This window comes from Pezoporus occidentalis, unplaced genomic scaffold, assembly GCF_034315485.1.
Source record: "Pezoporus occidentalis ecotype Australia unplaced genomic scaffold, CSIRO_AGI_Poc_V1 ctg198, whole genome shotgun sequence".
Classification (NCBI taxonomy): domain Eukaryota; kingdom Metazoa; phylum Chordata; class Aves; order Psittaciformes; family Psittacidae; genus Pezoporus; species Pezoporus occidentalis.
The window spans coordinates 435,083-453,676 of NW_026913833.1; the positions used below are offsets into that span (position 1 = coordinate 435,083).

General features: G+C 41.8%; 1 protein-coding gene across 4 annotated transcripts in view; it reads left to right on the forward strand.

Moving 5' to 3' along the window:
• PATJ (PATJ crumbs cell polarity complex component) overlaps positions 1 to 17,527 on the forward strand; it is a 154,354-nt gene extending 136,827 nt beyond the window's left edge. For 3 of the 4 annotated variants that reach the window (XM_062617514.1, XM_062617515.1, XM_062617519.1), the window contains 9 exons: positions 367 to 514; positions 1,639 to 1,725; positions 4,414 to 4,531; positions 5,897 to 5,934; positions 6,209 to 6,331; positions 7,425 to 7,529; positions 10,953 to 11,056; positions 13,023 to 13,146; positions 14,747 to 17,527. In XM_062617514.1, coding sequence (XP_062473498.1) covers positions 367 to 514; positions 1,639 to 1,725; positions 4,414 to 4,531; positions 5,897 to 5,934; positions 6,209 to 6,331; positions 7,425 to 7,529; positions 10,953 to 11,056; positions 13,023 to 13,146; positions 14,747 to 14,893 — 994 coding nt within the window. In that variant the 3' untranslated portion in view covers positions 14,894 to 17,527. The remainder of the gene's footprint in view (positions 1 to 366; positions 515 to 1,638; positions 1,726 to 4,413; positions 4,532 to 5,896; positions 5,935 to 6,208; positions 6,332 to 7,424; positions 7,530 to 10,952; positions 11,057 to 13,022; positions 13,147 to 14,746) is intronic. The other variant, XM_062617518.1, reaches the window with a different exon arrangement.
• The last annotated feature ends 1,067 nt before the right edge of the window (positions 17,528 to 18,594 follow it).

Sequence of the window (18,594 nt, forward strand, 5' to 3'; positions counted from 1 at the left end):
AACCTTGGAGGGGAATATAGAAGAAGTATCTGAGACTGCATAATTCACATCAGGCACATCAGGACATAGTTTAACTCCACCTTAGACTGATCCTTGTCTTTTGATTCACACAAGTGGTATTTTTCAGGAATCTTCATGGCTCATACAGGCAGAACTAATGGTTCAAGGCAAAAGACAGCATTAAATGTAGCAAAGCATGCCTTAGTTTTAAAACTTGCAGATTTTTTGCACTGTTGAATGGATGTAAAACTACTTCTTGCACTGCTCACAGGTTTCTGTTAATGTCTCTTAAATACAAGTAGTCTGAATTGGTCTCCCAAAGAATACTGGATTGTGTAATTAGCCATATGCTTCTTGCATTGTTAGAAATGGAAGTGGAGTGTTTATCTCTGACATTGTTAAAGGAGGAGCTGCAGACCTAGATGGAAGATTAATTCAAGGAGATCAGATTTTGTCTGTAAATGGAGAGGATTTGAGAAATGCCTCACAAGAGACCGTTGCCACTATACTTAAGGTGAGTACATAATACATTTTAAGGTATTGAATTGCAGTTACTAACACTATGCAAGGTAATTATCCTGAAGTGCTATTTACGCATACACAGGACAGCTTGAACTGATTACTGAGACAGGAATTTCATCTGAAATAACTTTGGGAAGTTCATTTAAAATCACTTCTCCATGTATTTCTAGGAGTTGGATGGTATGAAGTGGGAAAACAAAAGACACATGTAGTATTTAAGCGTTTATTTGAAAATGCAACTGTGGATTTCATATGTTAGAAAAACATTTGGAAACCTGAGAGGCGTACAAATCAGAACTGAAGTAAAATGCCTTTGGCTTTGCTGTACTGACCTGCAGCTATAAAATGGCAGCTTAAATCTGTTTCTGCACAGCTTTCCATCTTAGTGGAGTGACCTTACACTCTGAAGTTGCCTTTTCCGTTCAAAAGCATGTGGCTGCTTGGGTCAGAGGAGAGGGCAGGAAGTGGCCCTCTGTACAGCTCCCAACCCTGACAGCTTGTACCTGGGATGAAAGAATGGGTGGGAGTGATGCTGCAGACCCATTTCTATTCAAAACTGCATCTGGAGACAAGGGCTTTTTCCCTGCCATCACCACTACTGTTTCTGCATATGATTTCTTCCATTGTTGAAGGGAAGGGCTAATTATTTCCTTTCTTTTTCCATTCAGGGCTGATACTTGGCCAAAAGTTTACCTATTTAAGAATTGGAAGTATGTGATATTTCCAATTATGAAGTTGAATCCATCTGTGTTAATTTCACCCTTTTCTGCAGCATTTTTCCTCTGAAGTGTTTTGCATGCATATTGTTTGTAGCAAACTTCTGTTAAAGAGTTGGGAGCTTTTGTTTATTTTTCCTGAGTAATTGGCCATCTACAGTTTGCCAGTAGGAAGATTCATACTGACTTCAGCAACTAGCATTAAACCTTCAGGTTAAACCTAGATCCAGGAACGGGTACATTTTGTATTGTCTAAATACAAATGTTAATGCTTTTGAGCATTCCTTGTGGTTTTCTTCATGGGGTTGTGGTCTGAATATAAACATAATTCTCTCCAGGAGAGCATGAAATATTATACATCTACTTAAATGCTGTACATTGCGGTTGTTCTTTTTCCAAGTGTGCCCAAGGCCTAGTGCATCTTGAACTTGGGAGACTGCGAGCTGGATCGTGGCTGTCATCACGGAAAACATCCCAAAACAGTCAGGTTAGTGACAAATTCATATGTATAAAGTGGGGCTGTGAAGGGCAGGGCATGGGGACAGAGCACATGGCATGTGAGGCTCAGTCCTTCCATAGGCACTTACTGCTGAGGAGGTGGAACAAAGTATTTTATCACAATGATTTTCTGTGCTGAACTGCAAAGCAAGTGTCATGCTGAAATGCTGGTTAAGTAGAAGAGCAAGTTAATGTCTCTTTTTAAGGAGTGTCTTCCTAAGACACACCAATGATGCCCATATAGATTTTTTCAGACCTACAAGAAATGCTGGATGTATTTTGTGCAGCTGTTTTGTCACTCAAAAGGAGTTAATGAAACTGAACTGTATCTCTGCCTATCTTAGGGCAGAACCACATGAGAGCTGCTTTGCTCTCAAAGAAAACACAGAGCAATTTCCTGCTTCACTTGCTTTTTACCTGAAGCGAAGACAGCAATTCATTTTTCAATCAGTGCAGGGCTTTCCCCTTCTCCCCACACCCCCCAGTCAGCTCAAGCACTGATACTATTAGTATTAAAATTCAAGTATTAAAAGGGAGAAAATCAAGGCAAGATAACTTAGAAAACTTTTTTTTTGATGGATTTTCCTTCCAAAGACTGACTTCTTTGCCATTATATTGATGTTGCCAGTGATTCACAGCAGGGCTATTGCTATGGAGTATTTTGCTATGGAGTATTTTGACCCGTCTCTGCCTAAGGACAGCTGTCAGGGACCCACAGGGACGTTGCCCACACACCTCCCTCTCACACAGATTTGGGAACAGTCAGGAGAGCCTGCACACCAGTGGGATCCAGCCCAACTTTCACAAAAGCTAAAAGAAGGGTTTGGATTTGGAAACGGAGAGGCAGAGCCATAGGATTTAAGTTAAGGGGGGATTTAAATTAAAGCAGGAATGCTTTTAAGGAGATCAGTAAGAGGAGAGACTTGTGTTGTGCACAAACAACTCAAAAAGGATGCCAAGATCACAGTCATGTGGTGTGATTTCTTAACTTCCTAAAGGCCGGCAGTGATGGAGCCTGGGGTGGGTGAGGAACAGGAAGGGCTAAATCCCAGCTTTAAAAATACTGACTAAATATCCTTGGTGAAACATCTGCACTGCATACAGCAGGCAAGGAGATATGAAACAACAGAGGAAAATTATACTGGTTGCATTAAGTAAGACAGCAGTCTTGAGTATTAGGAGGTTTGGGATTGTTGTGTCAACAGCTAGCCCAAGCAAGAGCAAAGTAATCAAAAAGTGATGGTTAAAAATTATCCACCCATTTTTACGATGTAAAACTCACAGCTGAAAGGGAAGCAAAATAGTATCTAACATGAGTCCAGGTAAAAATCAGATCAAACGTCACCCCCCTTTCTTTGTGGCATAAGAGGCTTTTGCAGGAACCCGGTAGTTTCTGTATCTCTTTTAATACAAGAAATCTTAATTGCCCCTTTTACTGCAGAGTCGTTTGAGAGCCCTCATCTCAGTGCTCCTCAGCGACCTGGTGATTTTGAAAACCAAATAGATTTTTCTCAGCAAAAGCTTTCCAGGAGTTATAAAACTCTTGGCAAATAACACAGCAAATCAGCTTGAATGATTTGCACAACTGCGAGTGATGTTGTCGAAGCTGCTGGCCAAGAGCATCCAGAACTTTTGTCCTCACTTGGCTTTTTTCTTGGTCTGTTGCATACTTTTAACTGTAGAAATAGAAGCCTTGTGGTGCAGGACAGTGATTTCTTTGACATGCATTGCAAATTACATTAACTGACCCACAAATTGGCAACTCGAGGTGGAAATTGTGCTCTGCCTGTTGTTCATCACTGACAGCTGCACACTGGTCAGTTAGAATTAATGCTGCCAGAGCTTTTGATTCACCGCCTAATGCATTTAGAGAGAGAAAGCTCTGCTGTGGATGGAGAAGTGTAGGCCAGATCTTTGTTTTGTGTAAGGCAGCACAGTTGGAAAGGTCTGGCCCTCGGTGAAACCTGTTGTTCAGATGCACTTCCTAAATTGATAATTATGTTTCCTTGAGGAGCAGAGTCTGAAGATAAAGCCAGATACAGAGATAGGGGAAAGGAGGGCTGGTAATGGACAGCCAGGAATTGGTTACATGCCCAAGCAGCCATCTTCAGAGGCTCTCCCTTTTGTCATCTGGCATGTTATTCTGGAAATAAGGATAGGTTCTTGGTCACCTGAAAGGAGCAGAGTCTATTACAGGACCTTGTAATCAGACAATATATTCAGCTAACATAACAAAGCGTGTTGATTACTGCCATGTAACAAGATGGGTGTTGGTGTGTGAGAGGAGCTGTTATGTGGCTTGCTGGGTGCCTTATGCACACTCATCGTGCCTGCAGTGTCCATCATGAGGGAGATGCCCACCAGCTGTAGCAGCAACCATCATGTACCCTTCTCCTCAGGTTCAGAGACACACTGGGAACAAAGGAGAGTGCTAATCCTGCTTCCTGATGCCCTCTAGAGCAGACCTGACCAACATTAAGTGTGCACGTAGAGAGTGAAGTTCAGTTGTGTGGGTTCTCATTTGGAAATGAAGTTGGAAGGGGTTTCAGTTGCATGGCTGATGTGGTATTTCCAGTGTGGTTGTCACAGAGCACAGCTGCGCCCGTATGTCGCAGGAACTGGTTTAAATTGAACATTTGGGTTTGACTCACAGGTTTTGATTTATTTTTAACTCCAGGCAAGCCAACAGAGTGTCCACAGCCACTTCCACCCTGCGCTTGCTCCGGTCCTCTCAACCTTACAGAACTTTGTTGGCACAAAAAGATCTTCAGCAGATGCATCTCAGAGGAGCTCAGGTATAATCTGGGTGGCTGTCAGAATAGCTGTGTGTTATTTGCTGTATGTTTGTGCTGCTTTCAAAGCAAAACTGAATACTTGAATCTGGTTTTCCTACTCTGCCTCCCAGAAGACGTACCACTGATGTTTGAAGACCCAAAACACTTTCCAGCAGATGACGTTATTTTTATGTCTACTCGTACAGTAAAGGCTTCTCTGTTTTAAGTGCAGAATTCCTTTGCCCTGCTATTCCCCAATGCCCATATCAGAGGCTTAGCACAGGCATGGTTCTCGCATTAGAAACCATTCTCTCACAGAATAAAGCTGCCACCACTTCATTTATTTCTTTGTTGCTCTTGAGTGTGCGAAGGGGAGTTTTGTAAATAGAAAGTCGTAATGCCCAGTTGGCAATTTGCAGATTTAGCAAGTGCTAAATCTACAGCCTGCAGTAGCTTGTGGAGAACCTGTGCATTTGGGTGCTCTGACCTGCCTCAGAAGTCAGTAACCTTTGGTCATGAAGTAGAAGACGTTTCTTCTGCCAGTTTGCATGCACTGGAGGAGGAATGTGGCTTCCTTCTGGCAATTTGGAGTGCCCTGCGGACCTCACAACACTTTGGCAATCCTGCTTTCCATACTCATAACAGATATCTGCACAAGCACACATGCCTCGTGGTGAGAAATACTAAAATGTGTTATTAAGAATCATTAACTTTTGAAAGAGACTAATTCTGCTTGCCTCCTGAAAGGTTCTTAAAGTAGTTTAATGGGAGCTGATAGAATCAGGGGTTGGTATAGCAGAGCCCAGGACTTCACTACACCATCAGCTTTTAGGCTGTTGAGTCCCAGTTTGAATGATTCCTCTGAAGTGTCCCCTCATTCTTCTCTCTTTGTTTTCTCCCTTCTATTTTGAGTACTTTTAAATGTCCTATGGCTATATACATGCCAGCCAGACTTCCTGGCTGTCTATTATTTACTAATAGAACACAGATTAGAAGAGGAAATCCATGGAACCTCAACAGTCTCAGACCAGCCACGTGCTCTACCCTTTGTAGTCGGGACACTGTGATTTATGAACAAGAAGCCAATCTTTAATTGAGTGAAATGCACCATAGGGCTTGTCTTCAGGCTGGCAGAGTGCTGTTATTCAATAGGTTGTGGTGAGCAGTGGCAGTGCTACAATGGGCATCACTGTGGCATCCGTCAGCCGGAGTGATTACATCCTCCTCACGTGAGCGGTGCTGCCTGGTTTGGCACAGGGAGGCTCTGCTCCTGCTTGGTGATAACTCTGACTATGCAGCAAGGGACCGTTGTCACCTGACAGTGTTATCTCTTAATTATATTATCTCTTAATTACAGATGCTAATTGTTTGTTTCATTATTCCTAGGAGCAGATATGGGCCCAAGGACTGTGGAGATAACAAGGGTCAGTGAGTTATTTTCAATCATTTCCAAAAGCTGACACCTTTAACTGAAGTTGTTTTTTGCAGCATTTCTCAGAAGTAAAATTGCATTATTTATGTTTGCAGTGGGTTGTTGGATGTATGTCTGAGTAGTGGGACCTGCATGTGTGAGGATGTGTATGTCTGTCAAACCTATTTTCTTCCTGTTCCATAAATCAAATGATCAGTTATTGCTATGCTCTGAACGCCGACCTCTGCAAGTTGCTCCAATTGCAGATGGTTTTTGCTTTGTTTTAGGGACCAAATGATGCACTTGGTATCAGCATTGCAGGAGGGAAGGGAAGTCCATTAGGAGATATTCCCATCTTCATTGCTATGATTCAAGCCAGTGGTGTGGCTGCACGTACCCAAAGACTCAGAGTGAGTAGAGAGATCCTCTGAATATTTATTATTTCATCTGCAGTGTGTCCTACAGAGAAGGAGCCTCAAGCACTTCTGTATCATCACCTTGATAATAACTCATAGACTGCTTTTCCTCTTCTTATATATGTATATCTAAAACCAGAAACAAAACCAAATAACCCTGCCTGTCTCTTCCCTTTTTAATTTTATTGCATCTTGGGATGATGCCGTAATGGAAAAGTGACATGAAGAGAAAGAACATACATGCATTTGCAGTGGTCTTCAAGTGTATATGTTCATCCAGACCGAGGGAGGGCAGCAAGAGGCTCTCTGGAAACCATAAGCGTTTTGGGGACTGTAGGCTGGGCATCATTTAGAGCTCAAAACAGGTAGAAAACAGATTGAAAGTTAGTCGTTTGTTCTTTAGGCCCTTAGGAAAAGAAATGCCCAAATAAGGCACTTATATCAGACCCACAGGATACGTGTGGTTTGGGAATGACTGTAGTGAACACTTTCAGCATTGGAGAGAGTTTTGAGGAATCATTAGTACTGGAAAGAACTTATTATGCAGACGCACAGGGTTGCTTTGGCCCATGAGATTCATTAGTACGTGCTGCTACATTCATGCCATGTCTCTAACAGAATTACACAATAGCATTAAGTGCCAGGGTCAAGATCGTTTTTATGTATAAGAAGAAGAAGAAATCATTTAGGTTAATTAGATTAATATCAGAAGTGCCTGCTTTCCTACACTTCATTCAGCATGTGAATACGTAGTCTGTAGGAGTGTAAGCTCATCTGCACATACAGACACAAATAATCCTTTCTGGATGGGAGGACAGCAGTGAAAATCTCCCTCTCTCTCTGCTTGCAGATGGAAATAGTAAAATACAACACAGCTTTCTCTGATTGCATTGTTGTTTTTAAAAAATCCATATTGTGCTTACTCTGAAGAATGGGAAATGATCCCTAGCAGTGCAGAACTCTCACAAAAGGGATCCTGCAAAAGAGAAGCATGACTGTGCAATGCCAAGTTCATGAGGAATTTTAAGCATTCTTAATTTTAATTTTCCCTAATGCTAGTAATTTTCCATTACTGTTGTACTTTTAGGTTGGAGATCGGATTGTCAGTATTAATGGGCAACCTTTGGATGGGCTGTCTCATGCAGATGCGGTTAATCTACTAAAGAATGCTTATGGGAGCATTATCCTGCAGGTATGGTGATAAATTGAACATGCAGCTGCATGAGGGGAGATAAATGGCATTCAGGGGAAAAAAAGAAAAGAAAAAACCCTAAGCATCACTGGCACAAGGCATCACAGAATTGCAGGGTGCTTGCTGATGGGAATTACACAGAATGAAAGCAAGAAATGATTTTCATTCAGAAATTCTTTATTGCCATTCATACGAGCTGTGAGCATGACTATATAAAAGCGGAACAAAGGGAACAAAGTAACTTGTTGCTGCACATGATAAATCAACAAGCTTCCAAGTTGTTGTTTGTATTTTTAATTTGAAGTTAACTAGGAACAAGGAATTATGTGTGTGTGTGTGAGTGCGTGCATGTAGCTAGACTGTGACCAAACTGCCCACACTATTAATTTCCTTGTTCTTGAAAGGGGGAGAAGAATGAAATGCTAGCAGCAGTTAGGAAACATGATAGCATCATCATTAAGACAGTGCTGCCTAGAACTGATTATTCTACAGGTAATGAATAATAACACTCGAGAGAGAAAACTGTTATCACTGCCACATTTATATGCTAGCTAAAAAGAACACGTTCTGCCACTTTGGTTCTAATTGCTGCTCCCCAGTATATTCATCTTCAGTTTATTTTTATGTTTACACAAAGAAATGGAGAAAATACTTGCCAGAGAGAATTCAAAATACTGCTCATTTGCAGAATTATTGTAGCAATTGGAAAACAACAAGATGCACTACTAAAATCTACTCTGTTTTCTTTGTCATCACAGTATATTGGATTGGAACACATCTTGAGAGATTTTTGCAAGCTTCTTGCTTGCATTACAACACAAATGTGACTAAAAAATTGGGGGGAGGGAGAAAAAGGTAAAAAAAGAAATGAAATTAAATAAACTTAGTTTTAGACTTGCTTATTCTTTGTTTTGTCTGCCTGTGAACTGCTGACCTGGTAAGTGATGAGGCAGTTCCAGAGCAGATGGTGTATTTGTGTAGTTCTATGAAGTCAAAGGAAGTACCCAGATATACACCAGCTGAGGATTTTCTGTTAAATTATAGTTATCATATTGTTAGTAATGTTGAGTAATTTCACTTTTCATGTCAACAGTATTCCCTGAATAGAAAATGAAAGCCTGCTGCAGAACCCAAAATTGCTGATCTTGAAAGCTGTAATACAGCATATCCCACCTCATCATGTATTTAAAAATATTCCTGATGTCAGTTGGTTGCTCACATAAACAAAGAGGTTCTTCTGGAAATGTCTTGGGGTTTGTCACTTAATGGGTTTTCTTCTGCATTTTTTGCTGTCTGGCTTAAAATGGGCTTAATACTTTTTATTGATGATATGGGTTTACTCTGATAGAATAGAGTCTATTTTCCTCTATTAAAGTCTGTTGTGTGAAGGTGGGATGTTAGAGTCTATTTTCCTCCATTAAAAATCTATTATGTGAAGGTGGGATCTTATATTTTAATATCAGCAAAGAGTAGTATTGAAGCTGTGCCCTAAGTGTGGCGATACCTTATGTGCAAACCACAGGTCCTTCTCAGTCACTGGGTTGCTTATTTTTATTGCAGCAATCAAAATGGAATAATCCTATCGCTGTGATAATCATGACTGATGTGTCATTAAGTAATTCTGTTTACTATCAGGTTAGACCACTTCATGGCAAACTGCTTTGAAAGGTCAGATAATTGTGTTCAGTGGGGTGGAAAGGCTTATTATCAGCACGTCCTGGGAAGGATGGGGAAGGAGTTTGCAAATGCTGTTTGCAAATGGGAGATTAGGGTCTCAGGGGAACAATCATCCCTTTCGGCTGTTTTGATGCTTTGGTTTAATTTAATTTCTTTTCTGCAGGTGTAGTAATGAGATAAGGGGAAGCTTTTTTGCAAGGTTGTTGAACTCTGATACGTTCTTCCTGCCAATGGAAGATTTTTGAATATAGATTTGTTTTGCCCTCGTTTTATTTAACAACAAAATATGACAAAGACTGGCTGGCACTCTCTCCCCTATTGCAGTGAGAAAGAAAACTTAACGGCATCTTTGCTGTCTGCTGGACCCCTTCATTTTGGGCATCCAAGAACTTGAGTCCTGGGATGCAAAATTTGCATGAGAACTAATCTTCCTTCCTAGAAAACGCTACCACCCTCTTGGCTCCAAGTGATTAGGAAGAGGGAAATACTGCTGTGGGAGAATTGTGAGCAATCATTTAAAACAGGGGATTTATAGAATGGATTTTTGTATTTCCAAAAGGTACATTTCCCTTGAGCCGTGGGTGGAACAAGTACCTGTTAATTTTGATAAAATAAGGCCATAGATAGGTAGAGGAAATACTGAAAATAGTGGGTATTTCTCACTGTTCTCTGAGCCGAAATCCTGTGCTGTGCAGTAAATGTCAAGCAGAGAAGGATAGCTCATCATAAGGAGATGGAGTTAGGGGATAACCACAGCATGTGGTTGTTAGGAAATTGATGTCCTTTCAGCTGTAAATACTTAAAATCCCAAACACTTCATAGTGATTTTCTCAAATTTCTTCCTGAAAAAGCGAAGAACAGAAAATAAGCATGCAATGAAAGGTTTAGAAAAGAGCCAGAGAGACCGTTGACAACTTGTGTTTAATAGAACCTGCTGAGCCTGAAAGATTCTACCCTTGTGAGGCAAAACCCCTGCGAACAGCAAACCCCAAACTACAGCAAGTAGCTGTTTCTTCAGGACAGCCATAACTGCCTGTGTACCTAACCTACACAACAGTGGTAGGGTTGCTTTAAAAGCCTGAGCAAGTTTGCTACCCAGCAACCTGATAAACTGTCATTAACTTTATTCATTACTGTGTGGTGGTAATTCATGATGGCTTCAGAATGATGCAGGAGGCAGAATTGGGAAGGTTAAGACCCCAGTTTGTTGATCTATGCTGGAAACTGCAGTGGAGTTGAAACCATGGATGAATTTCTTCCATACTCAGCAAATGAACCAATCTGAGGTATTTCGGGGCCTCTGCACAATAGTCCTTTGGAGCTCTGTATTTTGTTGAAGGCTAAGATGCTCTCTGTAGGAGACCTTTACTTTCAAGCCCAATCCTGAACACCCTGTGCCAACTCTGAGATGCACATATTCCCCTGAGAAAGTAATCTTTTCCTTTGGGTTATCCAGAAAGACACTTCCTCTCTGCTCAGCATCTGAATGATAATCGTGTAAAAGGCAAGAGAAAGCTTCAGAGCAAAGTTTGCATTTAATCCCCAGAAATATGGTTAGTATTAACTCTGTTATTTGAAAGTATTGAATTTGTAGGACATTTAAGAGAGTAGGAGTTTTATTTAAAATTTGCTTGGGGAAAAAAAAACCCATCAACAATTGATTTTTCCTATTTTCTGCATAATTAGCCAAGGTGTCTTTGGTATTAAATGAACACACACAGTTTTTCATTGCATCCTTCCATTTAGGTTGTAGCTGATACCAACATCAGTGCCATTGCTACCCAGCTGGAGAGTATGTCTGCAGGGTGCAACCTTAACTCTTCTTCTGAGCATCATTCTGAAGATCCCGAGTAAGTTTGTACTTAGCCTGCATGACTGAAGTGGATTTCTGTGTGCCATGCAAGGGAAAAGCCTAGGGTGGTGAAGGAGGGGTCTCTCCCATTGCTCTTGTCTGTAATTTTCCATCACCTTTAAAATGAAAACTGTGACCTTCTCCATGCTGATTATGGACTCATGTCCATCTTCACACAGTGACAGAAATTGCTTGAGTAAATAAGCACAAAATGTGTTTCCAAGCACTCATTCTGGACGTGTTTCAACATAGTATATCTCCTTTTTTTTCTTCTAATGTGTTATGCTGACGTGACAGTTCTGCCCTTGTCTGTTGGCTGCCTAGCCTGAAAGGCGTTACGATCCTAGCAATTTGAAATGATTTGTCATTGGCAGACCAAGGCAAGAGGTGTTAAAAACCTGGTATCAGAGACAAATGTTTCAAAACATGTCCCAGAGCATTCTTTGTCCTTTGAATCTTTTTAGCTTTACAATTCAAAGAAGTCTGATTAAAAAATGTTCCACTTGCAGCACTTCTGTATGCTGATAGAAGCTAGAGATCTAGCCCTCCCATGGCCATGCATCATTCTCCATTGTGTGCTTTTTAGGGCAGCTTATAGCATTCCAGTAATCGTTTTGAAATTCATTTGATCTTCATTGTGGTTCAATAGCTTCATTATGTTCTTCATTTTCATTCTTTGATTCATTATATTTATTTTAAGAAGCTGAGATGCAAGTTGCTGCCCTACCTCAGGGTTTTTTGAGTATAAAAGTTAAGCTTATTTATGCTGCATTCTCTAGTCTTACAATGCAAGAAACTGTTTTTATTGCTGCTCTCAAAGGAAAATTGCTTACTTCACAAAAGGATTTGTATTCTCTTTTCATATTAAAATAGTAAGGAAATGTGAATGTGAAAATATGAAACAGAATTAGGTAGGCGTATGTATTCCCTCCATCCTAAAGAAATAGCTACATATTGGTCAAAATAGAATCATGGAATCATGGAATGGTTTGAGTTGGAAGGGACCTTAAAGCTCCTCCATCTCCAACCCCTGCCACGGGCAGGGACACCTTCCACTAGAGCAGCTTGCTCCAAGCCCCTGTATCCAACCTGGCCTTGAACACTGCCAGGGATGGAGCAGCCACAGCTTCTCTGGGCACCCTGTGCCAGCGCCTCAGCACTCTCATTGTGAATAACTTCCTTATATCAAATAATGTATATATGTGTGTGTGTATATGTATATATGTGTATATATATAAAAAATCCAATATATATCTTCGTTAAATCTAATAATAGGCTACACCTTTATACAGGTGGAAGATGCCAAACAGCTTTTTTCCCTGTAATTATTTTTAAATATATAGAAATTACTTTTTCAAATCTGCAATGGGTATATACATACATGCAGTCTGAATTGCACCAAGAATCTTCCTTTGCTCATCATAGACAGTAAAAGCCCCTGAAGAGTTCAGGCTCTGAGTGATGGGGTTGCAAGGCACAGGGGGTAGGTCAAATACAGGTTGTTAGAAAACAGCCCAAAAAGCCTGCAGTAGAGCTGAGACTATGAACACAAGTGTTCCTGGCTTCACCCTATTAGACTTATTCCTCTGAAGACATAAAGCGAAATGATGCTGTAAGGGAACCGTGCAGTTGCCACTTTTGCAGACTAAAGATGACAGCTTGGCTGGTAAGAAGGCAAACTCTACATACGTGCAATGACTGCAGATCAGGGGAGTCTCACTTCTGCATCAGAGAGAAGTGCTCTTGTTGAGTTCTTATTAAATAGGAGTATATTCAAAGTGAGGAGCTGAAGTACAAGGAACAGCGTTTGAGCTCTGGGATGTTTCAGTGCAAGGGCAGGAGCTGTGGTTTGTGACTGTTTGAAAAACTTCTTGATAGATAAAATATCTCTGTAAGTGTTCCTGCTGCATAAAGTCCCCAGAGACAGACATTGCTATTCTAAGTGATATCTGTTGTGTTTTCAGAGCACCTCAGCCTAAGATTATTGCTTTGGAGAAAGGCTCTGATGGACTGGGATTTAGTATTGTAGGGGGGTATGGAAGTCCCCATGGAGACCTGCCCATTTATGTCAAGACTATATTTGCCAAGGTATCTTTTTTTTTTCCTCCCTATTTCTATATTATCTTTAAAAATAAACCTAAGATTTGGCTTGGATAATATATTATGTAGCAGAAAGCAAAATGTACTGGCTAAGTACACTGATGTGAGTAAGTGGACCCAGAGCTGGCGTCTGACTTTATACTTCGTATCACTGATGGCTGAAACAAGATACTTTTATCTCAGCAAAAGTGCTCTGTGTACTTGGGTAACTTGGGTTTATACATTAAAATATTTGTAAGGAGTTTTCTCTCTGTAAATCTTAAGAGAGCAGTGGCTCTGGCCACCGAGGCTGAGGAGCAAACATAGCACAGCAGAGACTCTCCTTGAGGTGGACAGCCTCCATTGCTGTGAGGGAGAATTCACCCTTTTCCCACCCATCCCCTTGCTAGCAATATGCTCATCAGGATACATCAGGCATGGCCATGTGAAGGGAGCTCTGGAAATGGAGGAGGAGGAAAGGAAAACAGTGGGAATTGGGGATACTTTCCATAAAGTAACTTTGAAGTCAGTCGCAGTTCCTTTCCTGTGCCTGCTTGCTGTCACTTGTGTCAGCACTTCTGGTGACATGATTGAGAGAACTTCATCTGAAGGTGGAATAGAAGTCATGTCTCCTCTGCTTCTGTGATTCTGGGGCTGAAACCACAAATATCTGGTCTCTTTTACAGTTTTCAGTTATTAACATGGGAAGATACTGTGTCTTTAAGCCAGTGCTTATATTTACAAGTTTCTCAGTGTGAGCACAGCTGAGAAACCCTAAATCGAAGCCAGAATACACTGCAGTCACCAGTGGGGCAGTGGAGCAGAAACTAACACCATGAGCCAACCTCTGAGCAGGGCAGGCTCAGGATTTAGATAAAAGAGCTGCACTGAGGGCTCTGAAGGAGAACAGCCATTTGTAAAGCCCTGTGGGAGCTTCTCAGGACTTTCATACAATCACAGAATCATTTAGGTTGGAAAAGACTTTTAAGATCATCGAGTCCAACCGGTAACCCAGCACTGCCAAGCCCACCATTAAACCATGTCCCCAAGCACCAAACTACACATCTTTTAATAATACCTCCAGGGACGGTGACTTCACCACTTCCCTGTGCAGCCTGTTCCAGTGCTTGACAACCCTTTTGGGGAAGAGGTTTTTCCTAATACCCTATCTAAACCCCCCCTGGTGCAACTTGAGGGCATTTCTTCACTGGAGCCCAGCTCTGCCCAGGGCTTGGGGCAGTGCTCAGGCTGTTCTGATGCATTAGCACTGTCCCTCTCCCCACGTTTTAACCTGTTTCTCAGCACTGGTTACAGAGTACCTTTAAATGCTGCTTTAAGAAGCCTCCCTGTAATCAGAAAAGACAGAACACTGCAGTTCTTTAGGGTTGAGCCAGTTCTCCCCAGCGGTGTATCACCCCAGACCATGCAGGCTTGGGTGAGCAATGGGCAATGCCCGAAGCACTCAGGGAGACTTCAGCAGCACTGTCATTTCCCATGTTCCCCACCCAGTTACAGTGGGTTTCCCAGTGCTCCTCATTTCATCCAGCATTATGAGGGATGGGAGGGCTCCGTGCTGCCAGCCGCTAACGACTCTCTTTGCTGTTTGCAGGGAGCAGCTGCGGACGATGGCAGACTGAAGCGCGGCGATCAGATTTTAGCAGTTAATGGGGAAGCTTTGGAAGGTGTCACTCATGAGCAAGCTGTAGCTGTCCTGAAGCGCCAGAAAGGAACTGTAACGTTAACAGTGTTATCATGAATGTCATTGTGCTTGCGGAGATAAATACAATTATTTTAGAGCATCAGCAGAGCTATAATAATGCTGCTCAGCCCTGAGCAGGATGTAAAGCAAACCCTGGCAGAGTCAGCATTCACCCCATTGCCAGAAAGGGTAGCGTGCATCTCGAGCTTCATTTAGCCTTGCACATTTATCAGCCTTTCTCCCCGCCCTCTCTCCTACTTCTGGTGGCTTTTGAGGTTTCTCTGGACAAGTTTAATCAAGAAACTTCAAAGAACAATGTCCATTTAACTTTATTTATACATCAGTTTATCCCCACTAGTCTGAACCCCAGTTACAACTGCTGAACCTGGAATCAGTTCACACACAAAAGAGAATTTAGATCATCAATTGATCTCATCTGATGAGCAGAAACAAATGCCGAGTGACTTGTCATCTCACTCATGATTTACTTATGCTAATTGTCCTTTCAAGTATGCCAGAAAACATTAGCAATGTAATTAAATTACCACTGTTCCAAATGATGAAATATCAAATTCTCCTCTGGGAAATTATTTGTGCTCAGCACAGTAAGTCTGATAGTCAAATGTGAACTTCTCATGTTTATCTCTTTGGGTAGGTCTGTGGAAGTTAGTCAGAGGTAATTACTGTGATGTGTCAATTTGCAGCCTTTAGCAGGAAAAATAAACTAGGGGAGAGGGAAATTTATTTCTTTTAGGCTTTTAAAATGTTTGAGCCTTTTCAGATATTTAGGCAGCATGAGCAACAACAGCGTGTCTCATTCTAGTCTCATTATATTTTTAAAGAAGAAGAAACGTGCTGATATATGCCAGGCATGTTACATACAAAGGCAGTTGTTGTTGTGCCAAGCTGCAGCATAATTGTTCATCCTGAAACTTTAATGGAGACAAAAAGTTTGCTTCTGCAATGTGATCCTGTAATTCCAGTAACGATGGTGAGTGGTCCCTCTGCACCTTGTCTTTAAGGCTAAGATGAAGTTAATCCAAACCAGCAAACCATTTTACATTTCCAAGGGATCAGATAGTGCAGGAAGAGGCTTTCACGGATCACAGAGGATGCTTCCCTCCTGGAGCTGCTGGTGTTCAGGTTTGGATAACACCAAATAATACCAGGCACTGGTGAGATGATTGCTGCAGAAGACTGCTGCAGCAGTTTAAGATCATACCCTCCTCAGGGCAGAGCATGCAGAGGGGGGGTTCCTCAGCCTCCTCCAGCAAGTCATATGGCTCAGTCGAAGCCCTCAACTACTTTTTGATTTATGCAAGTATGTGCCAAAGGCCACGAGGCACCTTCCCAAGGCCTGTCCTGCTCTGCACAGTGAAGGTAAGATGCAGGAACGTTCAGCCAAAAGTTAGCAACGTCGATACGTGTCACAGCCATTCCTGCAGTGATTATATGACCGTGGCCTTAGTGATTTAGCAAATGAATTTGGCAGGCAGATTAATGGCACTGTAAGTCATTGTGGTTTAATCTTCCTATCCAGAGGAACAGTAGGGTTTTAGAGGAAGCAGCCCAGTCTGATTTGGACTATTTGGTGTAATTTATGATGATGATGTAGCTGGGAGAAATGAAAGCAGGGGAAGAGTGTCAAAATTGGCTGCTCATTTTATGTGAAAAATCCCTGGAACGTAATGGAAAGATTATTCAAAAGCTGCAGTATAACAACTGAGCAGTGCAGGGTTTGTGTTGAAGGTACTGTTGTTCAGTATGGTTTATCTAGACAGGGTGTTTCCCCATTTTACTTTAAAGAAGAGGTACTGAAGTGAGATGAACTCTACTGAAGCAAGCTGTGATTAGCTCTTATTGAAATGGGTTTCCTTCATTGCAAAGTTTCCTTTCAACTTTAGGTTAATCACAAAGTGCATTTAGCCTTGCTGGAATCGTATTCCGTTAATAGTGCCTGGAAGAGACTTCACGTTTTCAGTGGATTCCCACTGTACTGTTTGATTTGCCAAGTGAAGTGTTAGTGGAACCTTGATTGTAGACACACAGAAATAAGTCCAGATGTAGCAAATTGGGAGAATGTTTAACAAACTGCCTTTGGTTGCAGAAGCATCCAAGGTATGCAGAAGTTAAAGGTGGGTAGGTGAAATGTGAAGAGGTACCCTCAGAAACAGCGTGTGGAATTTATGAACAAGATGTAATGATTCCTCTGCCTGATTATGTTTTTATAACCGTTGCATTCCAACTTTAAGATGTTGCCACATTTAATCTATGAAGTTTTACATGGCTATTTATTAGCCTATTATGCACATAGTGTTCATATACACAAAGAATAGAATTTATGGGCTGAGATATTTTGCACTTCTCGTTGCTCAGAATGAGAGAGAACATTTTTCTGCTTCTTGTAATTTGCACTTTGTGTGTTGAATATATTACTGCCAAAACTTATATTGCAACTAATTGATAAACCAGTGACCACACGGAGGAGCGTGTGCTGTATGTACAGGACCAAGTTAGGTGATTAAATCTGCATTACGCTTGTCTGGGTTGAGGTGTTCTGGTTTGTTTAAGACTCTATTTCTGTGCAAGGGAAAAAGCAATGAAACCTCCTGATTGTATGTTTACGTCTATCAGTAAAATGAGAGATTTTATGACTTCAAAGATTCTAAATAAAGCTCGGTTATGTAAGTAGTTCTGCATTTTATTTTTATGGTTTTTCATTTAAGTCACTGGTAAAATCTATTGCATGAGATGTCTTTGTTTGCTGTTCTAAGTAGGGCTTGTGAGTGCCCTTCTCTGGGTGAAGGAGCGGTGGTCACTGTAGGAGGGATGGAAGGATGCGGTGACAGCGAGCTGAGGGAAACAATCACAGGGAGCCATCCTGTGCCCTCCGTCAGAAAGCTGTAGGCACCCATCTCCATGGTCTTCCTTGCTAAGTGGTTGTCAATCAGGGGAACGCCAACAAACAGGTCAGTTGAGAGACCAAGGATCTGGTGCCCAGGCAGCAAAACCAGGGGATGAAGATGAAATGATCATTATTGTGTCAGGAGGAATCCAACGCAAAGGATGATTGCAGGAGATGCATCAATACCATAGGCATCTCGCCACCCTTCAGAGGTGCCACTCACCATCATTTCAGCTCATATATACTGGTGGGAAAGGTTCTCCTGCCTTGGTTTGAGGACTTATCTGTCAGAACCTTTTCTTTTAGAAGGGCTACGTGTTGTTCACAGTCCTTTCATCAGTTTCTTTACCTGGAGAGACGGGGAGTAACCTTGCAGTGACACCATCGAGGGCATCTTTGACATCACCAGAAGCTGTTTGCATTTCTTGGGTAACTGCAAAGAAAAGGGCAAGTTACACCTATGTTCAGACTTCTTCCAAAGGCTGGGATTGAGATGCTCTATGCTTCTGTGTCCTCTCCACCACAGGAGCTTGCCAGGGAGGAAAGTTTGTCCAGGCATGATCCCTGCTGCAAGGATCCCAAGCACTGAGCTTCAGGACCATGGCAGTGGAGGCTGGGCTGGTGTGGACAGCAGCCTGGAGGATTGAGGGGGCTCTGTCACATTATCCTGCTGCAAAAGGAATCAGTATAATGCCTCTAAATTCCCTGTAATTAATCAAGTGGCGATTACCACCCTGGAAGTATGACATATATATAGAGCCTGTTGAGCTAATACGATTATGCTGAGATGGAGCAGTTATTGTACCTTTGCCTGAAAGGACTGGAATGAATTCATTTAATGTTACACATGTAT